The sequence below is a fragment of the Danio aesculapii genome, chromosome 17 (genome assembly GCF_903798145.1).
Source record: "Danio aesculapii chromosome 17, fDanAes4.1, whole genome shotgun sequence".
In the NCBI taxonomy this organism is placed as follows: domain Eukaryota; kingdom Metazoa; phylum Chordata; class Actinopteri; order Cypriniformes; family Danionidae; genus Danio; species Danio aesculapii.
The window spans coordinates 44,164,131-44,180,007 of NC_079451.1; the positions used below are offsets into that span (position 1 = coordinate 44,164,131).

At 35.2% G+C, this 15,877-nt stretch overlaps 1 protein-coding gene across 1 annotated transcript in view; it reads left to right on the forward strand.

Moving 5' to 3' along the window:
* The window catches only part of zranb1b (zinc finger, RAN-binding domain containing 1b), a 38,958-nt gene that overhangs the window by 19,435 nt on the left and 3,646 nt on the right, over positions 1-15,877 (forward strand). Inside the window, exons 5-9 of the mRNA XM_056476561.1 lie at positions 3,820-3,891; positions 7,544-7,742; positions 10,311-10,431; positions 12,144-12,273; positions 13,037-13,266. Coding sequence (XP_056332536.1) covers positions 3,820-3,891; positions 7,544-7,742; positions 10,311-10,431; positions 12,144-12,273; positions 13,037-13,266 — 752 coding nt within the window. The remainder of the gene's footprint in view (positions 1-3,819; positions 3,892-7,543; positions 7,743-10,310; positions 10,432-12,143; positions 12,274-13,036; positions 13,267-15,877) is intronic.

Consider the following 15,877-nt stretch of genomic DNA (forward strand, 5'->3'; position numbering starts at 1 on the left):
TCAGATTGATGAAAACGAACCTGAATACCTGCATGAACAGGGCCACAATGACTTTTTTTCACATTGAAATAATTGAATACAGTGTCTTCTGTCTACATGCCTGTCAAACACGTTAGAAAAAAACTGCTGAATCTCCGCGGTTCTTATAACTTATAAAACAAATGTTGTCTGGTTTAGTAATGTTAGTAATGCATAGAAAAACGCAAAGCAGAATTCTCCTGAGCTCATTAAGCCACTAATGACAGCCACTTTGTGATGGCTTTTAAGGTGGTTAATGAGGTTTGTTGTGTTACCTTAGGAAGTTTGGACTGAACAGGAGCAAAGGCTACTTGATCAACATTGCATTCCTTGGAAAAAAAACAGACCAGCAATCTAGACGCGGTACAATCAGTAAATTCCACCCATTAAAATAACGGTTTGGTCTTTATACTGTAAAATCGAGACTATATTTAATTATTGATCGTGGGCCACAATTATTGTTATCGTGATAATAATATGATTAATTGAGCAGCCCTATATGGAGCAACTTTTTTTTGTCGGTCACCTCAAACTACAGTGTCTCATCAAATCATATCCAATCAAATGCTCTCTAGCATCTGACATGCCCCACCCCCTTCAATACGCTTCTCATTTGCTCTTCATTTGATGCACTTGAGCTTAAATCGCTCTCACTGGCAGAGCGGTCATAAAAACAAAACCCTATTGGCTGTTTTTTAAAAAGGGGTGGGGCTACACTATGTTCCACCCTCTCTTCGTGTTTTGGTTGAGGTTATGTCAAACCTATGAATATTTCAAAGCACTACATGGGACCTTTAATGAACATTCATTACTGTCAAGATCTGCACTAAGGAGGGATTCAGCAGACTAAAGGCCTGTTCACAAAAAGGATGCTAATGGGATACTTCACAAATTTACTCCAAACCTTTATAAGTTTGTTTATGCCGTAGAACACAAAAGAAGATATTTTAAAGAAAGATTAAAACCTGTAACCATTGACTTTCATAGTAGGAAAAGCAAATACTATGGAAGTCAATGGTTACTGGTTTTCATCTTTCTTGAAAATAGATTCTTTTGTGTTCAACAAAAGCTCAAATAGGTTTTGAACAAGTGAAGGGTGAGTAAATGATCACAGAAATTTTAGTTTTGGGTCAACTATGCCTTTAACTGAAATATAATACTAAAGTTTAGATACTTGAGACCAAACTACTATAACCGTAATAATATTGAAGAATTATATAATTTTAATCACTTACGAAAAGATTTTGTAAAGCTGAGGAATGATTAAAACTTTGACAGCCAATCAAAATCCATTTTGATTTGAAGAGCTCAAGCATGACATTAACAAATATGACAAAACTGTACACTTAAAATGATTGTATGCAATGGTGTGGATACGAATACAGTTGTAATCATCATACTTCGTGTAAATGATGAATAATATATTATTAAATACATCATTGAGTGTTGCACTGAATAAGTAAAATGAAACGAGCACAAAAGGCCTGAAATTGATTAATTGTAGTATGAAATTCAACAAAATATATGAGATTTTCAGATGCAAGCACTAAAATGAAACTTTGTATTAAAGGGCACATAGTTTTACTCTTTTTTTATGATTTAATATTAATATTATGGTTCTTCTGAGTGTGCCAGTTTAGGTTCAGTTCAAAACACAATTCAGATTTTTTATTATAATGTGTTAAAAAGTGTCATATTGGGGGCGTGTCCACAGTTCGCTGATTTAGGGGTGTGTTGCTTCACATGTAGACTATTTTCGGCTTCCCGCCCAACGTAACAAGGGGGTGGAGCCATGAGCTCACCCGCTCTGTGTTTGCAACACAGACAGGCAGACTGAGAGGAGGAGAGGATCCGCATTCAGTCGTACATGTACGACTCGGACACAGACCAAGCAGAGAGTACAAAATCATTTGTGTCTTTGTACAGTTTTACAGCCAACTGTGTGCTAGTTTCAAGTGCCGAGCTTGTACAACGAGACCAATATCCACGCACACTGAATTAACTTTGACTGAGGCACCGGATGCGCCGCTCGAAGCCATCAACACGATATCGCTTCGACTCACGCTGAAAATGGCGGACTTGAATCAACAAACTGCGGATATGATAACGCGCCTGTCAATCAATATTGGTGGGCGGGGGGACCGCTCTCCTACGTAAAGTTGCGGACGGTTTGAAAACCGCTCCAATTGGTCCACCGTTTTTTTATGTTGTTAAATTGAAAAAAAAGCACTGGGTGTGCTTATATCACCCCAATATGACAGTCTATACACCATACATGCACATATGTCTGTCTAAACGGCTTGAAAAGTAGATTTTTTACCACAGGTGCCCTTTAAGTAAAAACAAATAAGGCATGAAATGTATCAATGTACTGTCAAATGAAAAGCAGCCTGAAACGTGAAGAGTTCAGATGCAAAAGCACTAAACGCCACTTCCGCCAAAATTGAGCTAATGACCTTGAGCGAATGCTTTAGGCATGTAGTACATGTTCAACAAATAGTTTTGCTTCAAATGATCTAAATCCCAGCGTCAGCGCATTCAGAAATAACAGTTTGTTTGCAAAAAAGCCTCTTAACGCCACTTGCCTTTGACAGCAAAAGCTGCTATGTCCCGAGATGCAATCAGAAGTCGTAAATCGAATCCTTTGTTTTCAATGCATTTATGAGAAGACTGTTTTTAGATTTTAAATGATGGAGTTTGATGAGCTGGATGAGCCTGTCCGACTGTCAGTGAATAGCAAATGAAACTCATAATTAGAAAAAGTCGGAAGTTTAGCATGCATTCATAAAGTTTTTTTGAGCAGCGACGCTACTTTGAACGAGTTCGATTTACAATACATTAAACAGCAAATCCATTTCACGAAAGATGAAATTAAGATGTGTTCTTTTATCCCGTATGGATGCTATGAGGATAAAGAGACGAAAAAGAGACCAAGTGAGAATGAATGACAGCTTCTTAAAGTGTCTGAAAGACATCCCCTTTTTGCCCAGTAGGCTTACCTTAAGTTTTATTTGCTAATTTAAGCTATTTTTTTTTAAAGTAATATAATTAATGTATAATTTTGTACATTATATTTATCTCCATATTACCTATACATCTGATAAGCTTTTTATATTAATGGACAAGGCACAGATATTAAATGTTTCACAACATTATTTGAATCTAACAAGCTTAGTTTACAATGTTTGAAATGTTTACATTGCTCTACTTACATTAAATCTAAATCCCAAATATCAGAAATGACAACAGATTGTTAAGATTTTATTAATGTCAGCTTTAATGTTGTGGAATGAACCGCCACTTACCTGAGAGATTTATGTATTTTTTAATTTTAGGTGGTTTGTGTAATGCATTTTATGTTTTGTGAAATTATTTCTAATTGCACCTTAAGTGATTTTTTTCAACTAATTATAATTTCCCAATAGGTGGATGTAGAGGTTTTAGAAAAAAAGCACAAGTGGATTTAACTGGTTTTGACACAAAAGAAAATCTCCCTTTATAAAATCCAAAGACTTGTCTAATGTGACATTTTTGAAAAAAGGTATTTTATTTAATAGCTAATGACCTTATCATTATCTATTAAAATGAAACTTCTGAACCTAATCGCAGGAGCCTGATAGAAATTGCTCATTTACAAAAAGAGGTCTGATGGATTTAGAGGGTTTTGCATCAGGACTCTTCATATATGCTCTGAAATGAAAAGCAATAAAAGTGTGTTTGATAGTCGATGAAAAATCCATAATATGTCTCATTTAACAAAAAATATAGTAACTGGATGCGATTTCTCATTTTCTTTTGAAGATATTGAAGACCTTCCCCCAAACGTTCAAGAAAAGCTGTTCGATGAGGTCCTGGATCGAGATGTACAAAAAGGTAAAGTGACTTATAGCATTTTAAAATATGTGTTCATAATTATTATTATTAAAATATTGGGTGGAACATTAGAAGTTTGGAACATTGGAAGTTTTATGTGTGTTGCTTTAGATACATTAAACTGTTTTACTTCAGCATGTTTAATGTCTCCTGATATTGAATGCTTGCTAACTGTAGGTAGCACAGTGTTAGCCTTGTTTGCAAGTGAACCTGTGTTTAATGGAATTTGGGTCAAATCCTTCAACAAGTAAACTGTATTTAATGCAGTTTAGATGATATTTTTACCTTGCATAATTTTCTTATCTTAGCATAAATGTGTAATGCAATTAGGGTCATCATTTTGTTCAGAGCTTTTTTAGGTACAGTTGAAGTCAAAATTATTAGCCCTCTTGTGAATAATTTTTTTCTTTTTCAAATATTTCTCAAATGATGTCTATTTTAGCAAGGAAATTTTCACAGCATTTCCTATTATATATTTTTATTAAAGTCTTATTTGTTTTATTTCGGCTAGAATAAAAGAAGTTTTATTATATTTTAAGCCATTTGAAGGTCAATATTATTAGCCCCTTCAAGCAATATTTTTTTTTCTCGATTGTCTACAAAACAAACCATTATTATAAAATGACTTGCCTAATTACCCTAACCTGCCTAGTTTACCTAGTTAAGCCTTTAAATATCACTTTAAGCTAAATACTAGAATCTTGAAAAAATATCTAGTAAAATATTAGGCAAAGATAAAGTAAATCAGTTATTAGAAATGAGTTATTAAAACTAGTATTTTTCGAAAAATCTTCTAACCTTTAAACAGAAATTGTGGAAAAAAATATACAGGGGGTCTAATAATTCAGCAGGGCTAGTAATCTATGAAGGACCAGGTGTGCCAGTTACAAATAAGATGAAGAATCAAATTATCAATTTAATAATTGAAGCATAAAAAAATGTGTATAAATAAATCACAATTTAAATGAACAAATAATGGACAAATAAATAGATATATTTAAATGTGTTTATTTAAATTGTGTTTGTAAATGTCATTTAATAAAGAAATAAAACAATGCGTTTAAGAATAACTTGTATGTTGTATAAATAAATAGACAATTTTATAAATGTTTAATTCATGTTTTAAAACCCTGATTATAAAAAGTATATTTATAGATCATTTTACATGCATTTAAAAGCTCTCTGTCCAATGACAGCTCACGTTTTTATTTACAAATGAGAGGGTTTAGCTCGACTTAAGGGGCGAAAGTTGATTGGTTGCTCCCATGTGAGGATGGTCCAATGGCATTTTTAAGCTCGGTTTATTTTCAACTCAAGAAAAGCATGTGGCAAAAGAAAAAGACAAGCAAGTGGCAAAGAGAAAGACAAAAGCATTTGTCAATTGCCTTTTTAAAAACTTATTTAAATGCATGTAAAATGATCTATAAATATACTCTTTAATTGTTTGATTAATCAGTTGTTATTATTAGGTATTACCTGTTCCTTCATAGATTACAAGCCCTGCTGAATTATTAGACCCCCTGTATATTTTTTTCCACAATTTCTGTTTAAAGGTAAATATATAAATATATAGATATATATATATATATATATATATATATATATATATATATATATATATATATATATATATATATATATAACAATTAGGCATGTGCCGGTATCACATTTTCATGCTGCGATTAATTGATTGAGCTTTTATCACGGTATACGGTATTATCACGATATTGTAATTTTACTAGAGAAACAGGTAAAAAAAACACAAAAAACTTCAGTTTCGTCAACTTAGTAACTTTAATAACTTTTTAATTAACTAAAAGTACTTCAAACATTTAAATACAAATAAATATAAATAAAACAATACACAATATAAAAGTAAACTTGAGCAATTATATCAAAGTGAATGTGCAAAGGGAAACCGTCTTCGATCAGCAATCGTGGAATGAACTGCCAACTATTCCAGCATGTTTTATGCAGCAGATGCCTTTCCAGCCACAACCCAATATTGGAAATCACCCATACACACTCATTCACACACACTCATACACTACAGCCAATTTAGCTTATTCAATACACTATTCACTCAGCCTATATTCAATAATAAACATAACAAAAACTGCCTGCTAATGCATGGGTAAATCTTCAAAGGCAACAGTGTTACATTTTAACCTCTTTCACCTCATCCTGCTTGCTGTTTCACTATCTAAACAATGAAAACATAATATAAGTCAAATTTGTTTCATTTTGATATTTGATTTACACTGTCTTTTTTGCAGAATATCAGTTTTAATAACCAATAATGGCCATTATAACAGTATAACGTACATTAAATTTAAACGATAAAGGTAAGCAATCAGTCAATGTGCAGAATCAGTGTATGTGGTTACATAAATTAATATATTAGCTTATCTTTGCACTCAGCCAAAACAGTTAACTGAGAACAAGTGATTCAAAAGACATAAGAGTTGTTAGATAGAGACAACAAGATGAATTCAATATCACGTTTAACAACTATAGTGAGATGAGACCATCCAGCAGATGAACTGTCTGACATGCACTGAACTCTCACGTGGGGTTTATGCTTACCCGCTGAACTAGTGGCTGCAGCTCTGGGCAGAGAGTGTGTGGTCACGTGATTTGCGTTTTTAGCCGTGTACTAGAATGAACAGAGAACTTTTCAGAATCGCTAAATGAAACGCCGGTGTATTTCCCGCGATTTCTCTGCGCCTCCCTTGCGTTTCTTCTCTCTGACTCTCGACTATTTTGACAAATACACACAGACGACGCACGCTCACACGGAGTCCAAAATAGGAGTTTGTGATTGGGCCAGCCCAATGTCAATACCGAAAAGAGCCAATGGGCTGCACAGTGTCACATGGGCCGGCCCGGTCTGTCTGTCCGGGAAAAAAAGCGTCTACTTTCAGCCCGGCCCAAAAAGTACGTCGGCCCACCGGGAAAGTGCCCAGTCTGCCAGATGGCAAGTCCGCCCTTGCGTGTAAGGATTATAGCGGCGGCGGCGCGCACACAGGGCTTCTACATGTGGAGATTGTTTACATCAGAGTGCGCATCAGTTCTGCGCAGCATATACGCAGTGTTTCTTCAAGCGGTTGATGGAAAATAAGCTAAGGCGCGTTCTAAGAATATAAATTCGGATCTATTACTTTTCACGGTATTTTGAAGTGCCCGCGATAACAATATCGTGCATATTCATTACCGTGATTTATCGCATTACCGAATACCGGCACAAGCCTAATAACAATATAATTTGATTCTTCATTTTATTACTAACTTCAACTGTGTATAATTTAGCCAAGATGATCTGTTCCTGTGTCTTTGACATTAACCCTTAAAAAACATCAATTAGTTTCCCTGTTTAAAACGTAATCAGGCTATTTCATTTTGCTGCCCTAATTTGTCACATTTATATGGTTAATTGAATTTGATTACTCTCATTTAGTATTGCACCCAATTAGAATTATTTTTTTTCTTTTTGGGTCACGACCCACTAGTTGAGAAGCTGATCTAAAAAAGCTGATCTGCCTTAGCTGGTCTATTTTGGTTGCATCCCTGAAGAGCAGCGTGCAGCTAGCAGTAACAACATTTATCAGTGGATGTACACAGAAACGGGTTATGAAACTGATTTATTCTCCAGAGCTGGAAGAGGAGTCTCCCATTATTAACTGGTCTCTGGAGCTGGGCACGCGTCTGGACAGCCGGCTGTACGCTCTGTGGAACCGAACCGCCGGAGATTGCCTACTGGATTCTGTGTTACAGGCCACGTGGGGAATTTACGACAAAGACTCTGTCCTGAGAAAAAGCCTCAATGATAGTTTACATGACTGCTCTCACTGGTAAGATACAAAGTCATTTTTGCTACTAAAATTCTAGGACTTTTCCAAGACTTTAACGTAGATTTTTATGACCTGATGTTTCATGTCTAAGTATACATGGTAAATAATAAGAAAAACAATGCATGTTCAAATTTATTACAGCATATCATAAAACACGCAACAATCTATTAATTCACTCATTAATTTTCCTTTTGCATAGTCCCTCATTTATCAGGGGTCGCCACAGCGGAATGAACCGCCAACTATTCTGGCATATGTTTTACACAGTGGATGCCCTTCTAGCCACAACCCAGTACTGGGAAACACCCATACACACATTTTACTCACACATTCATACACTACGGCCAATTTAGTTCATTCAACTCACCTATAGTGCATGTGTTTGGACTTTGGGGGCAACCGGAGCACCCAGAAGAAACCCACGCCATCACGGAGAGAACATGCAAACTCCACACAGAAATGCCAACTGGCCCAGTTGGGACTTGAACCAGCGACCTTCTTGCTGTGATGTGACAGTGCTTACCACTATCCCACTGTGCCACCATTTTTGGCCAAGGACAAATAGAAGTAAAGACGAATAACCTATATTCAAGCCTACATTTGTTAAACTAATTTCCATGACTTTTCTAAAACTTTTTGGGTGTTTCTGTTTTTCCAAAACTTATCCAGGCCTGGAAAATGCCACGTAAAAGTTGTATGACTATTCCAGGTTTTCCATGACCCTATTTTAAATATAATGGTCCAAAAGTTCACTGGAATGCCATTGAACAGCGCTTCATAAAGGTTTAATTCACACCCAAAAATTACAATTCCAATAACCCTAAATTAGCTTCAAATTATAGGATGTGTAGCAAACATTAGAAAACATTAAAAATAAATGGTTTAGCCTATTAAAATCACTGGCCTATACAAAAATTAAATCAAGTTATAAAATCTCATTCACTTTTTAATTCACTGTATTTAAACATTGATTAAAGGTACTATAGTTGTTGAAGAGTAGCGAATCTCATTTTGATCCACTGTTTTTTTTTTTTGTATTACTCACCCTCATGTCATTTCAATCCCCTGAGACCTTCATGCATACTCAACACAAATTAGAGAGCTCCCTCATCCTCCATACACAGCAATAGTACAGAGACGTTCAGAAAAGGAAATAAAAACATTGTAAAAAGTGACTTTAGTGGTTCAATTGTAATCATGCAAAGCTCCAAGAACACATTTGTGCTGTAAAAATGGTTTTGTTCACTTTTGTGTACCGTTGCATTGTGATATTATATTGTCATTTTGACGTTATGTAATAAGTGGCAAAAATGGTCTTAAAATGACAATAACATCGTTTATCGTAATGTATTTTGTTGCAATACACTGCACAACAAAAAATAGATATCGTGACAGGCCTACGTCTAAAATTAGAAAAAAAGCCAACTGAAATAAAATGTTTCAGTTAAATGCTGTGCATGAATCAGATTTTTAAAAATGTAAATACTGCCACTTGAAGATAGTGGACAATACACGACCTTGAGCAAATGAAGGCAAAAGCATGTGCAGTTTGACTCGAGTATTCAGCATTGAACACAATTGTGTTATTAATGTGTTTATGTTTTATTGTAAGAAGTTCATTAAAAAATCTATAATTATTAATACGATTAAAAAAAATTATATATATATTTTTTTATATTTTTAAATTTGGAAATTACCATGGCAGCTTTAATGTAATAGTTTGTTATATTTACCTTCGGCCCACCGCCCTCAATCAATTTTGGTTTTTGGTCTTTCATAAGGAAAAGTTTGGGCTAGGGCTGTGCGATTTGGGAAAATATCTAACATTTATTTATTTATTTATTTTTTGACAGATATTGCGATTTTCAATTTTATTTGCGATTTAATTTTGTAGTGAACTCAATTCAATAATTTTTATTTCAGCTTCTTACTGCTAAAATGCAGTGTTAGTTAAAAAAAATTTACTTTAAAGATATTAACTTATGTTAGCAAACATCTCTGAAATTGTTCTTTGCTGTTACTTGCTACTAGATTCAATGTCACTGGCAGTACTTTTAGTTGACGTTTAAGCGTAGGTTTGCACTTGAAACAAAACTGTTAAACATATACTTGTAGAATGCCCTATTTTTAATGTTATCAGACAACAATTTTTATCTGGAGAGACTTTAAATGAAGTATTTTTAAATGTGAATTCTTCTAAATTTGTCAAATTATCATCAAAACTAAACCTTAAACTGTTTTAGATTTTTATCTTATTATTATTATTATTATTATTAATTTATTTTTATCTTGTGTATTTATTGCTGTTGATGACTTTTAATTGTTAGAATATTTTATAATTATAGAAAAATGTATTTATAAATGTGGTAATCTTGATCTGTTTTTTGCTATGGCATAGCTATAGAAGCTGATATGGCAATAGTCTCAAAATTCTCTCACTCTCTCAAATGTAGTACCTTCTCATGTAGTAGGCATTTTCAGACACAGCGCTGGTTTAATAGTGAGCTTGTTTATTCAAAAATTGGTATATCTAGCTTATCATTGGAATAATGTTTGCGTGTATTCCAGGTTCTACACACGATGGAAAGAGTGGGAATCCTGGTATTCTCAGAGCTTCGGTTTGCACTTCTCTCTGCGGGAGGAGCAGTGGCAGGAGGACTGGGCGTTTATACTGTCATTAGCTAGTCAGGTAAAGCAACAAGATATACAATGCCTGATAGATTGTGGGAAAACTTGAATGTTTCACCACCTACTGAAATTGCATTCGGTTGACTCATACTGACACACACATCCCACGAGGGCTAGACTGAGTTTTGAGTACTTCCTATAGCATGTTTCCATTGGCTCAGAGGCTGCATTTACATGGCAGATCTTCTTAGTCAATTGCGATTTTGTGACTGTATCCATTTTTTTTCCATTATCTTTTAAAAGTGATTCGTAATCCGATTGTCTGCATTTACACAGCACATGGCAAAGCATACCTGTCAACCTTCCAGTTTTTGCCTAGATTCTCCTATATTTTACCATTCTATCCTGCTATCCTCCCATATTTCTCCTGTATGTTTTATCTTTCTATGAAAAGTGAAAGTAGCATTACAGAGCCAATCTCAAATGTTATATAAATGCAAGAGCTGTTCAAGAAAATTATGCTTTCGCTTTATATTGGTTTGAAAGCACAGTAAAATGAATATAGAAACGGTCGCATTCACTCCCTTTCCATTAAAGGTTTGCGTGGACCATTGCCCATCCTATGCAACCTCTGAATCAGTCATGTAAATCAGTGGTCCCCAACCTTTTTATTACCATGGACCGGTCAACGCTTGACAATTTTACTGCAGACCAAGGGGCGGCGGTGGTTCGCAGATTGCTAGGTGACCATCAAGCTGATCGGTCAATTCTTGTCACGTGACTCGCAGTGCGCTCGTGGCATTCATTCAACTGCGTGCGTCTGGAAGGCACGAGCACGTCATGGCGCTTGCACGCACAAGCCACACAAAATAACTTGCGCAAACTCTAGAAAAGACGCGATATGCAAACGTCTTTTGCGATCTTCAGCAGTGGATCTTCTTGCACAGACATGGTGGATTCAACTGACTTGTTGACAAATGGGTTGCGGATATATTCCTAGGCAGTTTACAGGTCCTTCACTGAGCCTTTCTCCCTTAGCAAAGGAACCTTCCAAAGACGTCGGTTTCTTACTCACTTTGGTGCTTGTGGGTTAAATTCGGGAGCTTAATTGTGAGAGAATTCGGTCATTTTTCAAAATAAAACACTTTTCAAAATAAAAGATTGTTCAGACTCAGATAAATGAATAAAATGGTAATAATTAATGATTTCTTGTGTGGCCCGGTACCAAATGAGTCTGGGTGCGATTCAGAACACTCACACTTGTCAAACAAACAGGGAAATGGGGGTCAAATGTGCCTGGGCACGGTTCGGATGACCTAGTGTGAGTACACCCAGAATGACCAAAAAAAATTCATGATATGGACGCAGAAATGATTTGTATGAGTTGTTTTTATATTTATGTGAAATGGTTAATTACTGTAGTATCACATGAGCAAGAGTGCAGTTTCTCCCATTTTAAATGCAAATAAATTGTAATCAATTAAAATTGACAGTTTCATTGTGCTGAAAGTGAACATGACATCAAAACCAACACTGTTTAATATGGTAAAGCACATTTGTTGTGAACAATTCATCAGTGCATGTAATTTCTTATGAAGTTTGTCTTCATATACTTTCATCAAGATGTAAAAACTCAATCTAGTTCTAAACAATTTTCCTTTTTTGCTGGTTTGAATTTAATCACTGAATATCCTTTCTCTGGAAATCAAATGATTTAATGCTGTTACTCTTTCTCCTTCTCTCCCTGTCTCCATTCTTGTTTCATGTCTACAGCCGGGTGCCAGTTTAGAGCAGACGCATGTGTTTGTTTTGGCACACATCCTTCGGAGGCCCATCATAGTATATGGTGTGAAATATTACAAGAGCTTCAGAGGAGAGACGCTGGGATACACACGCTTTCAGGGTGAGCTGCTGTTAAGTACACTTTGCTAATGTGTAGATATTTGTGAGTGTGGACCACAAAATCAGTCCATCTCTGAAACTGAGATTTAAAAAAAAAATGTAAAAAAAATCTGAATAAATGAGGTTTCAATTGATGTTTTCTTTGTTAGGATAAAGTCATATTTGGCTGAGTTGCAACTATTTGAAAGTCTGAAATCTGAGGGTTCAAAAAAAAAAAATCTAAATATTGAGGAAAATTTCCTTTAAAGTTGTCTAAACGAATTGCTTAGCAGTGCATATTACTAAGCAAATATTGAGTTTTGATATATTTACAGGGTTGTTCATTCCGCTGCGGCAACCCCTGATTAATAAAGGGACTAAATAGAAAAGAAAATGAATGAATGATATATTTACAGTTGGAAATTAACAAAATATCTTTAAGGAACATGATCGTTACATAACATTCTAATAATTATTGGCAAAAAAGAAATGGGTCACACTTTACAATAAGGTTTCATTACTTAATGTATTTACTAAAATGAACTACTTATATATATATATATATATATATATATATATATATATATATATATATATATATATATATATATATATATATATATATATATATATATATATAAATACAGTAATTACATACAATTCTGTAGCTCCTGGACAACTGCGATGTGACTACTGCAGATGTGCACATTGCGATATCGATAGTGAAACGATATATTGTGCAGCCCTAATAGTCATGACTGTTTGCTTTGGTTTTTATCTTGTAGGTGTTTACCTGCCGCTGTTGTGGGAGCAGAGTTTCTGCTGGAAGAGCCCTATTGCTCTGGGTTACACACGAGGGCACTTTTCTGCATTGGTTGCAATGGAGAACGACGGCTATGATAATCGAGGTGCAGGCGCCAACTTGAACACAGACGATGACGTCACGGTCACTTTTTTGCCACTGGTTGACAGCGAGCGAAAGCTGCTGCACATCCACTTTCTGTCTGCACAAGAGGTGAGAACTGACAAGAAAAACTCACCATAGCATGCATATTTGTGAGACTTTAAGGCCTGTTTTTACTGTGTCTGAATGTTCAGTGTGAAGAAGAAAGAAATAGCAACATGCAAATACAATCTTTTTTGTTTAGATTGTTTTGTACCTGTTGTTCCTTAAAAAAACAGCAATAGGTTGCGGTTCTTAAAGGTCCCATAAATTTTAAATAAAAGGTTTTAGATGTTAGTATAAGTATTGGTAATTTTTTTGGATATATATATAAGCTAGTGTGCACCAAAGCAGTGACAAAATTTGCATTTAGAAGAAATAAAACCGATATAAACATGTAAAGCTTGTAGTTTGTCGCTTCCACCGAAATGGATTAACGGTTTTATTTACGTCACGTCTTCACAGTTTATCCTCAAATTGTGACCATTCAAATGCTTTTTAGTGTTTCTGACATACCATAAAACCCCTTTAAGACGCTTCCCATTTGATGCGCTTGAGCTTGACCACTTTCACCGTCAGAGACGTGGAAAAACTAAATGCTTAAAAAGGCAAGGGGCTACACTATGTCCTGCCCTCTACATATTTCAGTTAAGATTACATTTAAACACCGAATAAAAATGCCCATTTCAAAGCACTTCTTGAGATCTTTAAATAATAGAAGACAACTGATTAGCATGGGAAGTTTCTGAAACGTTATAATTAAATATGTAAATGAGGCATTTTCTAAATAATACACACTAACCTATTTCAAAAAGCAAAACTCTGAACACTGGATAAAAGCTGGTTAAAATGATTCATTTTGTTGGCATAGGAGTTGTTTACACCTGGGAACTTCATGCATTTTCTCTGCTATCTGATTTGTGAACAATTACATTTACATTTGGCCACATAAATGCGTCTCCAATAATTGAGACCTAAAAAAAAACTCAAGCAATTTTTTTTTAATGCTTTGTTTTTGTATTTATCTAGCATAGATCCACTATACTACAAAATCACTGCAATTAGGTGAAATAAATTTCAAATCGCAATATTGATCGCAGATAAATACTGCAGTGTAAACTTTTCCAAAGACTACAGAATACACAAGACATGTCACTTGTATATTTTTGAATGGGGAAAAGTGTAACAGTCAATATGGTGAATGAAGCCCTGCCTTCAGGAGCCACTCAGTGATCGCTATAGACTGACAATTCTCCAGTGGAGGGGCTAGACTTTAGGTAATTTGAACGTTTAGAACAGTGTTGCCAACTTTTCAGACTCTCCTGTTAGTGACAAATTTTGAAAAAAAGCGACTAGCGACAAATCTAGCAACCTTTTTTTTTTTGGTGTTACTGGAGATTTTTTATAGATTCCCATCTGTTCGTACTGTACCATTCCTAGCTTTACTCTTCTTAACGAGCTGCAATTGATGCCGTCAGCCCCTCTCCCACCTCAGAGCACTTACAGGTGGCCCAGTACCACACAGCCATCTCTTACACGTCTCTTGCACGTCTCCTACACCGTACCAACTAGAGGTGACGAACTACACTGGTCTCACGGTTCGGTTTGGTTACGTTTATCATCAATTTGGTTTAATTCGATATCTCTGTGTATCGACGATGCTTCCCATATACAGTTTTATATTTTCTTCACAGCACAGCAATTCATGGATTAAAATGTAAAAGAGCAATTTCAGCATTATGGATGTGACATTTGCAGTAAAAATGTAAAACATAAATTTACATAGAAACTATATGTTAACATTATATTGAAATATCTGTTCATATTTTCCAGAATAACTGACCACAGAGTTGTGGGATCAGAAAAATCTGTAAACATGTTTTGTACTTTGTACTTTGTTTAGGAAAATAAACATGCGTTATGGATGTGACCGAAAAAGTCTGTGAGTTTAGTCTACAACAAATTTTGTAGAAATTCTGTGAATTAAACTGCACAACCCAAAAGAAATAATGCTAATCAAAAAGGATACGAGTTGGCTCACTATAGAACAAAATTATTGACTTTATTTTATTTAATATGTATGCATTAATAAGGAAAAGTGTCGTTATGGATGTGACATCTCTCTGTTATGCATGTGACCGATGTGAAATTGCCACTTGTATGACTTTGGTAAATTAAATATAATAGTTTGAAAACACTGACACAGACATTTTTGAGTATTTCTAAAGTATTGTAAAATAAGTGCTTACAAAACTTGGCATGACATGGTTGACATTTGCATGGAATTGCTCATAAATATATTTATATATTATTTGTAATGCAATTTTGTCCTTTAATACAAACAGTCAGATATATAATCTGTACCTTTAAAAACTCAATTATAACTCAATATCCTGCTTGCTTTCTGAGCGTCGTCGAGCGAGTTCTTTCTTACAGCCCTATGATTGGTCAGAAAAGGCTACGATTGGCTCTAACGCTCTGTCACTGTTCACCGATGAGTGACACTGATATACGGATGCTACAATCACAGCTGATCCATGATAGACATGGTGGAGAAAACTCACTCTGCAGGCACGCGCTCGTGTCTGTATCCAGAAGTATCGCTAAAACAGCCGAGAGGAGAGGAAAAGTCACGCAGGCAGGTCAAATGGGCCACAGAGAGAAAGAGAGAAATTGAATTTAC